Source organism: Tiliqua scincoides, chromosome 5, assembly GCF_035046505.1.
Source record: "Tiliqua scincoides isolate rTilSci1 chromosome 5, rTilSci1.hap2, whole genome shotgun sequence".
Lineage (NCBI taxonomy): Eukaryota > Metazoa > Chordata > Lepidosauria > Squamata > Scincidae > Tiliqua > Tiliqua scincoides.
Genome location: NC_089825.1, coordinates 78,767,022 through 78,782,791, shown reverse-complemented (window position 1 = coordinate 78,782,791; position 15,770 = coordinate 78,767,022). Strand labels below are relative to the sequence as shown.

General features: G+C 45.4%; 1 protein-coding gene across 2 annotated transcripts; it reads left to right on the top strand.

Annotated features, from left to right (window-relative positions):
- The first annotated feature begins 698 nt into the window (after positions 1-698).
- Positions 699-13,378, top strand: DCAKD (dephospho-CoA kinase domain containing). 2 transcript variants are annotated; one of them, XM_066628593.1, is made up of 5 exons: positions 699-799; positions 4,940-5,057; positions 5,400-5,603; positions 8,406-8,493; positions 11,227-13,378. In XM_066628593.1, the coding sequence occupies exons 2-5, from the start codon at positions 4,946-4,948 to the stop codon at positions 11,510-11,512; spliced, it is 690 nt and encodes a 229-aa protein (XP_066484690.1). In that variant the 5' UTR covers positions 699-799; positions 4,940-4,945; the 3' UTR covers positions 11,513-13,378. The 2 variants fall into 2 exon arrangements, with proteins under 2 accessions (XP_066484690.1, XP_066484688.1); XM_066628591.1 differs by lacking the exon at positions 699-799 and adding an exon at positions 827-929.
- Positions 13,379-15,770: the final 2,392 nt, after the last annotated feature.

The following is a 15,770-nucleotide window of genomic DNA, read 5'->3' as shown; positions in this document are numbered from 1 at the left end:
CAATGGAAGGGGCAAGAATGTTGGGTACTGACACAGAGATAGTCTCTTTCACACCCACCCCAACCTTTGTTGCTGCTGGGACATGAAAACGAGCTTCTCCAGCAGAACTTTTATCCATACCAGTGTTTCTCAAGGTATGTCCTCTGCCGTACCACTCCACATGTCTACCTGGTTGGGAACCAGTGATGTACAAAGTATGCGCTTTACAAGATAGGAACGAACCGATCGCTTCTTTCAAGCGATCCAGTCCCAAACTCCTTCAAGTGATCAAGCAATACTAGTGATGCCTCCTTATAGGCAGTTCAGTTTTGATTTAGATGAATATTTCTATATTATAACAACAACAAAAATAAAAAAGCAATTCACAGAACAAAAGAAAATGGTTCCCTGTCCCCTAAGAGCTTACAATCTAGAAGAGAGACCAGGGAGATATTAGCAAATAGCCACAGGATAAATAAATAAAATAAATGTTTATTTGTCTTTAATTAAAAAGATTTATATTCTGGGCTAGGATGACCACAAGGTTTCCATTTAAAAGGCTGGCAAAGAAGGGGTGTTTAAAAGGAGCCTGACACCAGGAAGTATATTCCACCCTCTTCCCTGCCCCTTCATTCCCCCCCCATTCTTGCCCTTCCCACTCAGGCAGCCCTTCCCCTTGTTGTGGCTTCACTGCCTGGCAGCAAAGCCCCACAAGAGAGGCGGAGATTGGATGGCTTTTCCACCGTGACTTCCTTCCTCCAATAGAAGGTCACAAAACTGAGTCACGCGTGAAGCCGGAGAAAGAGGCAGGCAACATCAGGTCAGTGTTTCAAAGGCAGACCAGGTGGCTGAGCTGCGGGGTTCGGGACTTCCTCCTCTATTGAGGGGGCTGGAAGGGCGCTAGGCTATTGTACAGGAGGAGTTTGCTTCGGTTCCAGGGCTTAGTTCTGGTGAGGCGTCTTCTGAGCATGTGCAGAGTTTCCCATCCCCAGATTCCCCATCCAGCAGCAGCAGCAGCAGCTTGCAATCAGTTCTGCTCATCTCTAGGGTTCGAGGGAAGGGGATCCAGGTTAGAGTAACAGGCTGGAGCTTCAGCACTTCTCTTCTTAGGAATGGAAGAGAGAGGCATGCCCCCTCCACCACACTTGTAGCCACATTAATTTGACCTAATTCATAGCTATGGTAATTTAAAGTTATGATCATCATAGATAACTGAATAAGGCAGGGAGGGACAGTGGATGGGGAGGCAGGTGAGGCACAGACTCCCCACCGGAGTCCTTTGAAAAGTGCCGCTGCCGTGTTAGGCGCCCAAGCAACCACCACCCGTGCGCTCTAAGCTCCCTCCCTCCTTGCTCTGCCTGTGGGTGGTGAGTGCTTGGGTGCCTCACATGGTGGCGGTGCTTTTCAAAGGACTCCGGTGGGGAGGCTCTGCCTCCCCTGCCTCGCCACTCACCGCACGTCCCTGGAACAAGGGGTGTGCACTGTGGTAACAAATAAGGCAAATGTGATTGTTTCAGCATCAGAAGGCCAAATGTGTCTGTTTTCTCTGTGGGGAAATGTGTCTGCTTGCCTCTGTGGGGCAAGTAACTGTTGGGGGGTGGGAGGGTGGGCACGTGAGTCAGATTTATGAGTATGGAAGGAATTTATGTACAGGAAGATAAGTTACATACACACTCCTGCCCCAGTACTGCAGGATTTCCCCCAAAGTGCTGTTTCCTGTGACAGAGAATCTCTTGCTATTTATCCATGAAATATCATACAAGCTATTTTACAAGATCAAAATTTGAAGCTTCTGTGAGCCTAGGAATGATTTTGTGTTTAGGATAGATTTGTGCATTATTTTTTATTGACCCACACCATCTCACTTCCGGAATTTCAGAATCTCACCCTCGAGGAAGAGGGCTTGTCATTTGCCACTTTAATAGATCAATTAGGGTTGTCAACTGTCAGGTATTCTGTCTATTAGACTTGTTTGCCTCCAGCTCAGTATCAAGTATTTTGCTGAGTCAACCAGAGAATTTAATTTTCTTTTTTATTGACTGTGCACCCTAATCTGCCAAATTGGTCTTGTTGGTGCTTTGCTGGTTCAAATGTTACTGCAAGTTCCACCCTGGAGACCGGTGAGGCTGTATTATTGAAAGGAGCTATTAGTCAATGGAAGACATTATGTGTCATTAACAGAAGGGCTCAGATTCAATCCCTATATTGCTAGTTAAAAGGATTTCAAGTAGCAGGCATGAAAAAAGAGTTTCTGCCCCACACAAGGCAGTCACTTCTGGGTTCTCCTGATGGACGGGGCACTAACTGCTGTGGCTTTGCTATGGCTGTGTAGGTGGGAGTCTCCACTGGAAAAGGAACAGTGCCCACAAAGCCATCAGTGCTTGTCTTCTGGGGAGAATCCAGACGTGACTGGGCAGTCATGTTGTTGTGAAAATCCCCCTTTTTGATTTCAGCTGTGATTTTCTCTATACCTGGTTATGCCATTATGGACTATAATATCATGCAAGCTAAACCGTTCTAGCATACAGGCCACATTTCCAGGACTTTGGTCAATCCACAAGCTCATTGTTAGTTTACACAACCCCCCCCCCCATAGCCACACATTCTGGGAGGAATTCTTGTGTCTTAATCAAATCAGTGTTTAAGCCTCTCCTACAATTCTGTTTGCAAGGTTGAACTGCCTTCCATTAACTCCCAGAATTTTGGTGCTGAAACTCTGTTTCTGATTCACTGTTTTGTACCTACATCCTGTATTTTTTCCACACTGTCTTTGTTAAGTTCCCCTTTCAGTCATTGATACCATTGAAGCCAGTCATTGATACCCTGATTGAATTTTACTGATAACTGATACCTACTCCTGATCCCCATTCAAACTTCAGGGATACTTGTACATATGAAAGAAGTACTCCAAGCACACAGCATTTTGTTAAGCAACCAGCAAACAAGCTACCTTCCAGCTCAGCATGTAGGCACTGTCTCCCAACCCTTATAAGAGGTCTTCCTCTCTCACTTTCTCCAAGGCCCCACACACTTGTGTTGTGTCAGAGTGTCCTCTCCCCAGGACTCTCCCCCCCCCAACTGATCTACAGGACAGTAACTATCTTGCGACTGGAACTCTTTCACTTCTCCCCCCCCTCCCTTTTTCTGCCCATCTTTAGCTAGCAGCTGGGGTTGGCATAGCAGGGACCCCTAAAATCCTTCCCTACAATTGCCTTCCTCTTCTGTTTTCTTCGGATGCACCAAATACACTTCACATGCAACCACCATGAAAGCTAGGTATATTGTATTCAATTATTAGAACCAAGAAACATACCTTTATCATTTCTCCTTGTACATTATTTTTACCTTTGTCCATTTGTAATAAAGCCATAATCTTTTATTGAAAGTTATCTTTCTCTCAGTCCCCTCTTTAAGCAAAAGGGAATTTCTCTGCATTACACCGTCTTGTTATCCAGCCTAAGGTTCTGATGTTCCAATAAGGGCAGCGTAATAATCCCCTAAACAAAAACAGCCCTTTTGGTAACAATTCCCCCCCCCCAGCGTTGCACTCAGGGCATATGCCCCTCGGGCTCCGCCCAAGTTACACCTCTGCAAGTGGGCCAGGTAGAAACCTTAGCTAGTTTCAAGAAAGAAGTCAGGGCTGCTGTCCTGGGGGAAGGTGTGTTGCAAGGTGCCTCAGTGGACACATGGAATGCAACTGAGGAAAGGAGCTGCAGCCCAGTGGGCACTGAAGTAGCAGCGTTTTGGTTGTGCTTGGGAACAGGAGTGGGGAAGAGGGGAGAAAGATTGGAAAGGAAGAGAGCTGGCAGATGCCTGTCCTGGATGCTGGTTAGCATGGTGGTCTTTGCACCAGGACTAAGTGGTAAATGAATGAATGAAGGGACAAACAATTAAAATTAAGTGTCTGTGACCCAGCTTTTTTCTAGCCTTAATTCCCATAGGGATTCATAGAGGCTGTTGTGGAGTGAACTCATCAGGGATCTTTCTTTTGTGCCTTCATGGCCCTTGATCTCTCATCCCCAACTCAGGGTGGATGCTCCTGTTGTTTTGCAAGCTGCCATTGCCCAGTGTTCTTTAACTTGCTTTGGAGACCAGGGTCTCATTTTCTTGATTAATCTTGGCCAGGGAATTAATGAGAAAAGCTAAGGGCGTGTAACCCATTTGTATTGCTAACAACTTGATTTACTCCAGATCTGGAAGCTCCCAGGATGTGGCTTTGTTCATAGGTTCAAATATGCTGTGCAAGCAAGATGTAGCCAATTGTGGAATTCCCCCCCCCCCCAAAAGGCCAGATTTCTCCAAAGCCGGCCAACTGAGTGTAGGGGTACATGTGTGCTTGAGTGTTACTGCTCTGATGAACCAAAGTTTTCGTGTTCCTTGAGAACTATGGGAGCTGAGGCCTCTTGCCATCAGCCGAGTTCAGTTGCCATGTAACTGACCTGGGTCAAGCTCCCCTGGTTTGCACCCAGTGCCACGTACATGCACCAGTAAAAAGAACATGTCAGGCAACAGTATGTGAAGCAGAATACAGGCCCAAACAGGATGACAGGCGTGCTAGGGAAAGTGGTCAAGAGACAGGCTAGATTATGGTAGTGACTGTCTGTCTGTGACTGCAAGGGAATTTGGTCAGTTGTGGCTTTTGCTGCCACTGCGACATTGTGATCTGGCAATGCACCCAGAAGGCCCAAAAAGCAATTGTTTGGGGAGGTCTGGATTTTGCAAAATAACCAACCAGTTCATTGGCTGCTGGATTCCAGTTTCTTGTAATAATATAGAGTAACTCAAAAACAAAAAAAATCACCTTTTTCTTTATACTGTATTTTTTCTATATCTGAATGTAAGGGAGTGGGGTGTGAAAATGGAGAAATTTCCAAGCCCCTTTTTGAAACAGTGAAGTTTGGTTCAAATTTTGAATGTGTGTTGTAGCTTCATTTCTCTTCCTCTGTTTTTCCTCCTGCAGGGCAGGATGTTTTTGGTGGGACTCTCAGGTGGTATCGCATCAGGCAAGAGCACAGTGGTGGCTGTGCTGCAGGAACTGGGCTGTGCTGTTATCGATGCTGATGTTATAGCCCGGCAAGGTGAGTTTTCTGCAGCCAGCCTGTCCCTTTTTGCGGCAGAGGTGTGTGTAGAAGGTGGAAGACTGCAGTTCACCAGTGGATCACTAACCCTTTCCTGGTGATACCTGGTGCCTACTTGTTGTCATTCTCAGAAAGAAACTGGACTACTTTGGTCTGATCCAGCAAGCCATTCTTCTGCTCTTAAGCAAGAACACAGACTTGGTAACTGTTTCCCTGATAGACTGGAGAACCTCTGCAAAGAATGTGGCCTAGCTGAGGCCTTCCAACTTGCAATATGCTTTGTTTATGGCCCTTGACTGCAAGGTGGGGGTCTTCATGTTAATATTTTTTCTCTTTCCTCAGTGGTCCAGCCCCATTTCCCAGCGTACCAGCAAGTAGTGCGTTGCTTTGGGCCCGAAATTCTCTTGGAGAGCGGCGAGATCAATCGTGAAGCTCTCGGAAGCATAATCTTCTCCCAGCCGGACAAACGAAAACTGTTAAATTCCATCACTCACCCTGCAATTGTGAAGGAGATGCTAAAACAGATCTTGAAATACTTTGTGCTGGGTAAGCAGCTTCTGGGGGTGGCGGCAAAGATTTCCACTGCAGAATTTTCGGGGCACCACTAGATGCAGACAAAAGCGACACCATTTCCCTTTACTATGCATTTTTTTCCTTTGCTAGCAGAAGAGGAAAGGCTGGGAAAGGCATCTTTGCCTGCTTCCTTTGTGCCATGTTGTTTGTGATCATCCATTTGTTGCTCTATGTCCTGAGAATTCTCCCTCTTTTATACTTGCCCTTTGCGTTTTTACTCCCTTAACGTGGCTTTAAAGAGCACGTACAAAAGAATCTTCGGGAAGCATTGTGCATAATGTCACACCTTCTGAAATGCCAATCTGTCCCTGCCCCCCCCCCCAAGCCTCTGCTGTTCCAGGCGCTCCTATAAAAGCTCTTTTTAAACTTGATAAGTTGAAATAATAGTTTGACAGCTGGGATTTCTGCAGTGTCTTTCCTTTTCTTCCCATTCGTTCTTCTGATAACTGTAACAAATACAGCTGTCAAACCCGTCTAATCAAGGGCCTGATAATATCGCTGGCTGCTTTGGAGGCCTTGGGGCAAAAAAGAAGAATGTCCTTACTGGAACGAGTTGGAGCTTATCGGGGGCAGACAGGATAAGGAACAGTCCTCCAGCGTCTAAGGCAAGTGTAAGCACCCCCGGAATAGGTGATGAGAGAGGAAGGCATGTAGAGGGAAAATGAAAAATGAGTGGGTATCTTCAGAGCTGTGTAACTCCAAAATCAACAGGATGTTTTTCACTAAGGAAGACATTTATGTAAATGAACCTTATTTGGATTAACTCAGCTCCGATGATCCAAATTAATATGACAGCACCATCAGTGTATATGGTGCTTGACAGCATTTCCTGAAATAAAAATAGACAGGTCCCTGCCCTTGGGAAGCTTACAATCTAAATTAGGCAATGGGAAGAGAGAGAGAGAGAGAGACAAAGGATTGTGAATGTAAGCAAATGCTGTTAGGGCTATTTAAACTGGGTAACAGCTGGAAAGAGGACTAAGCTGTTATGCCTGAGGTGTTCAAAAAGGGAGTTTTATATGTTAAGGGCAGCAAGGGAGAATGGGCAGAGAAGTGTTTAGAGGGCAAGAGATTTTCAGGCAGCTGGGGTCTGGGCAGATTAGGTCTGGGGAGGAACCCAGACAGGGATATAATGAGCCAAAAGATCAGGAAGGACAAGGTGGAATGTTTTGGTAACAATTTCAGTTTTATTAATTGTTGATTTGGAATTTTATTCCATTTCTGTTATGAAGACACTAAGTGGGTTTAAATGTATTTAAAGACTGGTAATTTCAGCAACGTTATGTGTTGCCCTGACTTCTGATGGGGAAACAGTATTCCAGGCAGGCAGAGGTTTTTCAGTGTGTTGCTCAGGGAGAAAGAAAAGTTAGTCTTCCTGTGCTTCAGGTCATTTTTGCCTTTCTTTATTCCTCATGCTCAAGGGCTGAGTCTAGTTTCAAAAACAGGTTCTAGAGCTGAATCTAGGCACAAACTAATTCCTTTTTAACCCAGGAGTCAAATATGAAGAGTAACATACCAAGATGTATACAAATTAAGGGCACAATCCTAACCAGGTCCACTCAGAAGTAAGTCCTGTTTTGTTCAGTGGGTCTTACTCTCAGGAAAGTGTGGTTAGAATTGCAGCCTAAAACCTGCAAAGTCAAATATTCATATATTCTGACACAGGTTTGAAAGGGGCTTTAATCAAATGTTCAGTGAGTGCCACTGTCACCACACCATAATGCGGAACCTTCCCTTTGGGGCTTATGTGTCTCTCTTTGACTTGGAAAGCATAAGTCCAGGGTCTTTTTGTTTATATGGATTCTAGCCCAAATTCACTACTTCAGAATCAGGTTGAATAGAATTATGCTATTTATTTATTTGCATACCTTTCCAACACTCTAGGCCAGTGGTTCTCAAAATTTTTAGCACTGGAACCTACTTCTTAAAATGACACTCTATTGGAACCCACCTAGCTTTATGATACCTTTTTTAAAAAGGTGATCTAGAAAGAATTAATATTTTTGCTTATTTATTTGCAAAAAAACCATTTCTTGTAATGAGGCAGCCCTAATAAATAGCCTCAAGGCTTCAGGGGCTTGGAAATGTGACCCAGCTTTAACCTGCCCCCACTACCTGTCATTTACAGACTTGGGGAAAAAAAAAACACCTAAAAAAAGACACTCAGACATTTAGCTCCCACTATTTACACAAGCTTGCAAACTGCAGAAGCTCAGCTCTTTGCAGGGCAATTAGGCAGTTCTTTTGGAAACTGTAGGTGCTCCGTTCTTTGCTGGGCAGTTAGCAGCTATCTTATTTTTGAATAACCTGCTAACTGGGTAAGAGGCACTTTTAAGTGGGTGCTCCTCTTTAATTTAGGAAGGGGAGAGTAACTGGCCCTCCTCACCCCAGGAGTGTCTTTTCTAATGGCTGTCTGCTGGTGTTCTTTTGCATCTTTATAGATTGTGAGCCCTTTTGGGACAGGGAGCCATTAGTTATTTGATTTTCTCTATAAACCACTTTGTGAACTTTTTGTTGAAAAGCAGGTATAAATACTGTTAATAATAATAATATTAATTAGTTAATAGTTAATAATAATAATAATTAGTTATCTCATCTTTCCATCACCTGTGTTTTCATTGGAGGCTCTACCGGACCCACCAGAAAGTGCATTATGACCCACCAAGTGGGACCCGACCCACAGTTTGAGAAAAGCTGCTATAGGCAATACAGTAGAATTAAAAATAATGTTGTTTGCAGTTTCTGATTTTTAAAAAATTCACTTTATTTTTCTAGGCTACCGTTACGTGATCCTGGATATCCCCCTTCTCTTTGAAACAAACTCTTTGAACAAATTCATGAAACATACAGTTCTTGTGTACTGGTGAGGATATTTTATTTATTTGATTTATACAGGTGCAACCTATTTATCCACAGATTTGTCTCAAATTTGTCACAATGGGGTGGGGAGAACTGAAAGTCACACACCCCTTTGCCTCCTTTGCCCTGCGCTGGCGTCTTGATCCATTTCAAGGCAGCCCAAAACACTGCAAAAAGGCTCCAGCTGCCACAGGCAGGGAAATAGTCCTGGAGCCATGGAAGAGATTCCCCTTGCAAAGGAACAGTAACACTCCTGGAGCCCCTGAGCCAGTAAAGAGGCAGAGCCCAAAAACCTCTGTAGGTAGAACATGTGCAACAAGGTGGGGCTCTCTCTCTCTCACTCACACACACACAGGGGCAGGTTTGGTAGTAACAGAGGGGATTGCTTTAAAAAACCCAGGGAGTGTTTGCCCAATCCTCCCCCTTCAGACTGAGATGGTGTAGGCCAGGGGTCGGCAACCTTAAACATGCAAAGAGCCATTTGGACCCATTTTCCGGAAAAAAGGAAACCTTGGGAGCCACAAAACCCTTTTGACATCTAAAATGAAGATAACACTGCATATATAGTTTGCGCTCCCCTCTTATAGGTCCCAGTTATATAATACACTCCCCTCTTAGAGGTCCCACTAAAAATCAGGTCCAGACCCACAGTTGGAGAACAACAGTTTTAGAGTGTGCACAGGTGAACTGCTTGTGAAGGATACTGTCATTCTTTACTGTCATTTACTTCTGTACTTCTGTAAATGCCTTTCCACACAATACTACCTCTGAACAAGACCACTTAGTACTACTTAACACTGTTCACAAAAGTGCTCCTGAACAAATAAGCTAAGAGTTCAAAACTGCATAAAATAAAAGGCATACTAACAGTGATTACTTCCCAACCATGAAATATGCTTTGGTGCTACATATACAGTATGTTACACATACAGTATACAAACATATACAGAATACCATCTGGTGCAGGGGTCTCCAAACCCCTTTCAAGTTTCCAAGTGAAGGAAATGGAGCAGTGAGAGTGTGAGTGAGCGATGGGGGGATGCTGAGTGGGGAGTTTGAAGGCAGTAATCCTGTGCACACTTTCTTGGGAGCAACCACAATAGGACGTGCTCTGAGCTTGGGAGGAGACAGAGCAGATGCACTCGCTTGCTTCTGCCTTGGCTCCCTGGGGTCAGGGCTGCTTGTGGGAAGGGGGGGGTCATCAGGGTGTTCAATGGGACTTACTTCTGAGGAGACACGCACAGGCTCGGGCTGCGGCTCTGGCAGGAGGGAACGTGCGGCGGCAGGGGCGGGGGCTCGCCCTCAGCTGAGGAGCTGCTCCACCAGCCGTTCGCGCCCTCTCCAATGGGGCGCAGCCGCAGCCCGTATGCTTGGGCTGGTGAGCGGCGTGTGTCGCGGGAGGGGTGAGCCCCTCCCCCGGGATGGGTTGGCCCCGCACAGAGCCACAGCCGAAGGCTCAAAGAGCCGCTTGCGGCTCCAGAATGGCAGGTTGCCGACCCCAGGTGTAGGCTGTCCTTGCTCCAGCCTACGGAAACAAAACAGCCCAGCAAGCAAGTCTTCCCAGCAACCAAAGCATGAGATTTAGGCTACAATCCAATCCACACTTTCCTGGGAGTAAGCCCCATTGACTAGAATAGGACTTACTTCTGAGTAGAAATGCATAGGACTGGACTCTTAAAAGCTCAGCATCCCACCTGTGAAAGACAGCTGGCAATGGGAAGGGCTTAGTATGGAGAGAAGGAGGGGGAGGCGATTGAAAACAGCTGCCTTAGTTTCCTTCCAGCCCCAGGTGTCAGGCTGCAGCATATTTGCGTAACTCTTTGAAATTTAGCACAATACTTTTTTTGTAATTGCGTAATTGTAATTTTGTGCATAAATAGGCTCCACCTGTACTCCCCTTTCTCCCCAAAGGGCACCCAAGGCGGCTAACAATCAATAGTCTCAAAGGCTTAAAGTCTCAAAGGCTTTCTTAAATAAAAAAAATCTTCAGACATTTCTGGGAACTATGTAATAAGGGCCGGTGTGGTGCTAAAAAAATGTTGGACAAGGACTGAGCTCTGGAAGTAATGACTTGTGCTTACATACTTGCACACACAAAAAATAACAAAATCCCTGTTGGCAGGGGACAAAGCATGGTTTGTGTATTGTAAGGAGCTTTTGTTAGATGAGATGACTGAGACAGAATGTATACGTGTGTGTACATACACATGCATATCCTTATGGAATTTCTCCCACCAGTATTTACCCACCATAGCTGCAGATCCACTGCAGGAGGACAGACATTTTTCCCTACCTCAGTAGGAATCCCAAATGCAACTTCTTATACCTTTCTATAAATGGAATCCTTCAGTTATATGGGAGAAAGTAAAGGTAAGGGACTCCACTGGGGAGGGGCTAAAGCTGCCCCTAGCAATTTCTTGGTGGGGATAGACAGGAGGGAAGGGGTAGATTTTGACCCTTTTCCCACCAAGGAAATTGCTGATTGCAACCAGTTCCCTTCTTCTCACGGAGGTCTGCAGAAGCCATTGAGAACTGAATTCACAGCTACCTGCACAGCCTTATATATTCATTACTATAGGGCCACTGTGGCTTCTGCTTCTTAGTCATGCGTGTGTGTTTGTGGGAGTGAGAAAATATTGGGAACTGGTTAGTTGATGTGGAAAAATATTATCACCAAGAACTTAAAAATCAATAAATCTTTTTCTTGGACTGGGTTCCTTTTCCTTTCTTCCATCAGTGACCCTCAAGCCCAGCTGTCCCGCCTGATGCAGAGGAATGGACTGACTCAGATAGAGGCAGAGGCACGCATCACTGCCCAGATGCCCATCAGCCAGAAGATCAAACTGGCCACCCACATCATCGATAACTCAGGGGATGTTGCAACCACACGGAGGCAGGTCCTGAAATTGCACGCATCACTGGAGGACTCCTTAGACTTCCTTTTGGTGCGCCTCTTGGCAGTCACAGCAATGGCTGGGGTTGGTGGCCTTGCTTATGTTCTACTGCGGCGACTCATCTTTTAATTTCTTTTCTTTTTGTAACATGGGGCCAAACCTTTACAAGGTGGACTCTTCTGCTTTCGGAAGGCGCAACAGAGTTCCACATCCATTAACTTAGTGTATCTCAATGCTGCTTCCCCAACTTGCCGTTATGCTGTCCTTGGAGGTACCACTGGAAGTAACTGGCAATGATGTCATTGCCAGTTACTTCTGGGCTAGGAGACTATGATGGGAGTCTCCAAGGTCAGTAAGAGGCTCAGGGTGGGCATGGGATAGCTTTTGTTTGCACTCAAAAATTGCACACTAGAGCTCTGCCACCAGCTCTAGCTTCCTATCATGGTTGGAATCTCCCGCTGCAATCTCACTGCTGGGCAGTGGGTGCTATGTGTACCACCCAGCATACCACTGGTGGTATATGTACTACTGGTTGAGAACCACTTCTTTAACTAGTTTTGTTGTCTGAATGCAGATGAATCTCCCACCCTAGCCAAAAACTGGACCACAGGAGTTTAGCTAAAGTCCATGCATATTTCTTTCAGTGAAAAGTTCAGTAGGTGAATGGAGGCTTTAATCCCTCCAATGGTTCTTGGCTGCCTTTCTGCATGGTCTCTTGCAAATGATCAGCCACTGTAGAGGAGGGGATGTTCAGAAGATGGGTAGACCTGGTTTACTAAGGCTAGTGGATCTGCTGTGTTAAGGATTGTGGGTGGGATGTAGCTGATATGTCAGACAGTTCTCACATTCATTGTTGACATGGTGACAAACCACAACAAAAAGATGTTTCCTGTTTGGTTTCTTTTTTTTAGCATACCATGTCCTTGCCTCCCCCCAAGATGATAAGATCTGGTATCTTGGAGTGCTTTACTTTTGTTTTCATGAGTCTCCAAGAATGTGGTCAGTATCTCACCATGAGGTGGTGAAGGGTGGTGAGAGTCAAGTGCACTCAGACAAATGCTCACAATGGCAAAATAAGGAAATATCACCTCTTGAAGGTGGGGGGGGGGAACAGTGACAACTGTAGTTGGAAGTCTGCACAAAGATGCTATGTTGTTACATTTCATTTTAATGTCTCATTACGGATACATGTATTCCAAGCATTTATTCGACAGTGTTAGAATATAGTCTTTCTAGCTCTGACCTGGAAACTGTAGATTCTGTCTGCATATGTGGTTTGTATCCTAGCCAGCAGAAAGGAGTTTACTGCATTCCTCAAATTTTTGGTTCCAGATACAGCCGTGGTTTTCAACTTTAGGTACAAGATTTTCCCCCTCCAGGTGACCCTTTCCACAACAATTTTTCCACTGATTTTTCTCTCATGGATCTGTCAGTTAACCCTTGTTTTTGTGCATTCCTGTGGTTCTGCCCCAGCCCATCAGACCTCATGGTAGCTCCATAGGAATATGGAGGGAACTGTAGAAGTCAACAAACATCTAGCATGGCTCTGCATTCTTCCCAATTTCTGCTCTTCCCTTGCAAGTAATCAACCTCACCCTACTCTGAGCACAGATGCTCCTCTCTTATCAGAATGCAGGATGTGCAGAGACCATTGCTCCTGGAAGTTGTTAACCATAGGTCATCTTTGTATCCACAAATGATGAATATCACCCACTTGGATTTGCTTCTGAAAAAGCAGAAAATCAGTACAAAAATCAGTGTGGAAAGATCCTGTAGACAACAGTGTGAAATATCCCTGGAAGAGCCCTGTGACAGTGAGCACAAGATGTCATGAAAGTGCTTCAGGTTAGCAAAAAGGATATGAAGAGAGACATTCTTGTCCATAAAAGAAAGGGGGTAGCACATAAATGCCATGTTGTTGTTTTAATTGTTGTTTAACCAGCAATAACTGCTATGGAAGGATGGCATTAAAGTTAAAATAAATAAAATTTGAAAAACAATAAATACCAGCTACTTGCAGCTAATGTTTTCACTAGTAACTTCCAATACACACAATCCTAGGCTAATCCCCATCACAATGAGTGCTGTCTTGCCCATCTCTTTCTCTCACCTCCTTGGTCCTGGTACATAAAGTAGCAGAGCGTCCCATAGTAGCTGTGTGCTTCTGTCCTCTACACACTGAGAAGGATGTGGAAGCTTGGTTTTCCTTAATAGCACCTGCTCACTTGGAGGCCTCATTTGCACAGCTTCCCTATCTTCTGTGTGGGCAGGCATCACTAGGGAAGAATGTCCAGCCTGCATATGCTTGGCGGGGAAGGTGGAGGAAGGAGGACAGTGGTGGTGAACTGTCACCGCCTTGTGGCCCAAAGCTGATTCCGTTTCCTCCTGTCCCCCCCCCCTTCCTCTCACTCCTCTCACTGATGCATGGGCTGTTTGCATTGAGGTTTTACCACCCATGCACACAACACAAGATTGTGCAAGACAACTGCGTTCTCCTTGCAACATAAGAAATGTGGCATTTTCAAAGTGTGTATGTGTGTTTCTCTCTCTCACATGCACACACACAGAACTCATAATGGGTAGCAAATAACAATGTACTAAGAAAAGAAACTGCTAAGAACAGTTTGCAGAAGCATACTGGTGTTGGTGTGTTCTTTTTCCACACATGATGAAGTAGCAGGTCCAGGTTGCTACTTGACAGGGAGTCCCAGCTAAGTATGGCTACCTAATGAGTATACAATGCATCTGTTTGCAATCACCAATATGTCCCCACTTGTTCCTACTTGGCATCTTTTTAAGTGTATGCTTAAAGCACCTATATTATGTGTGCTTTTGTCAGTGAAGACTCTGACCTGAGCTCAGTTGATGTGGTGGCATCTTGCCACATCTTGGTGGCACCACATCTTGGTGTGGTGGCATCATGTGGTGGTAACTTGCTCATGGAACCAAACAACTTGTAGTCCAGTTTCAGTGACAGAAGAGAAGATTATCAGTTTGGTTGACAGTAGTAGTGTATCAAGGGTGGGGTTCAGGGTTCTGCCTGGGTGCATGCCATAGGGGGGTGCCAGTGTGTCTGTCCCTTTGAGTGCTGGCTAGACCTGCTGGCCTCTGGGGAATTTTTAGGTGGAGGCTGGGTCTACCTGTTGCTTTGAATTCCAGGTAGACCTGGCCATCCCTGGGGGATCTTAAGACAGAGGCCAGTTCTACCCAAGGCTTCAAACAGCCAAGGGTGGGGTAATGGGAGCAGTCTGCCCTATGTACTAGTGGCGCTAGGTACACCACTGGCTCAGAGGCAAGAATGATGAAGAGGAGGGTGCAGGGCAGATAGACTGAGCAAGAGGAACCTGAAGGACAAATAGGTGGAAAATGAGGCTTAAGGGGCTGTAGACTCTTGATAGGAAAGAGGTACGGTTGGTTTGAAGGAGGATTTGGACTGTGAGCTGGGGGTATAACTCTTAGGACTAGCTAGACCTTGACATAGCTGTAGCACTTTTACTGCTGCCACAGCATTGTGACCTGTAATCCCTAAGGGGGCAACAAGGATCAAAAAATAATCTGGTGGGACCACTAAGTTTTCTGTATTGATTTGAACTCACCAACCAATTCTTTGGCTTCAGGCTGTCAGAACTGACTCTGAAGTAACCAGTTTGAACATATGGAGCAGGCACTACCTCGCTTTTCCAGCAGAGGGCAGTGCTAGCCCAGTCTTAACCTTCACTCTAGCTGGCAGGGTAAGCCACTCAGAAGTGAAATTGGCAATGTATGCCTGTGCAGGTCTGCACTGCCAATATATAGAACCTGGGCTCTTTGCAGACTTTACACAATATATATCTTATCCAATTGTCTTTTCAATTAAACGTTATAAAGGCAGAGAAGTCCTATATCCATCACTCTGGCTGGGTTCTGTCTGCTGGAGATGTGAGCAGAATTGAGAAGTAGCAGTCGCTGGACGGAGGATTTGGTGGGCAGGGGGTGGGTTAAATAATTTGACACTAATTTGTTTTGCTACATCTCTCTCTCAGCTTATATCTTGCCTTTGCCATCAGCACACTGACCCAGCTGGATGGTGAGGCCTTGGGACTGCTGCTGCCATCATCGGATCACAGCTGTTTTCATTAGCAGCCAAACTGGATCAATCACTATCTAAAAGTGTGAGAAGCTGGAAGGTGGAAAAGTATTGAGGAAGGCAAGGAATAAGGAGATAGGCTGGAGTGAAGGAAAGAAACTACTATGGAGGAAAGAAGTTGTATGGGGTAAATGGTGCTTAAGAGAGCACCTTCCTCCTTCCTTCTTAGGCTGTGCTCTCAGTTGCTGGAAAAACTAGCAGGCAGTGGTGTCACTAGGGGTGTGTGGATTGCACCAGGTGACACCCTTCCTGGGAGTGACC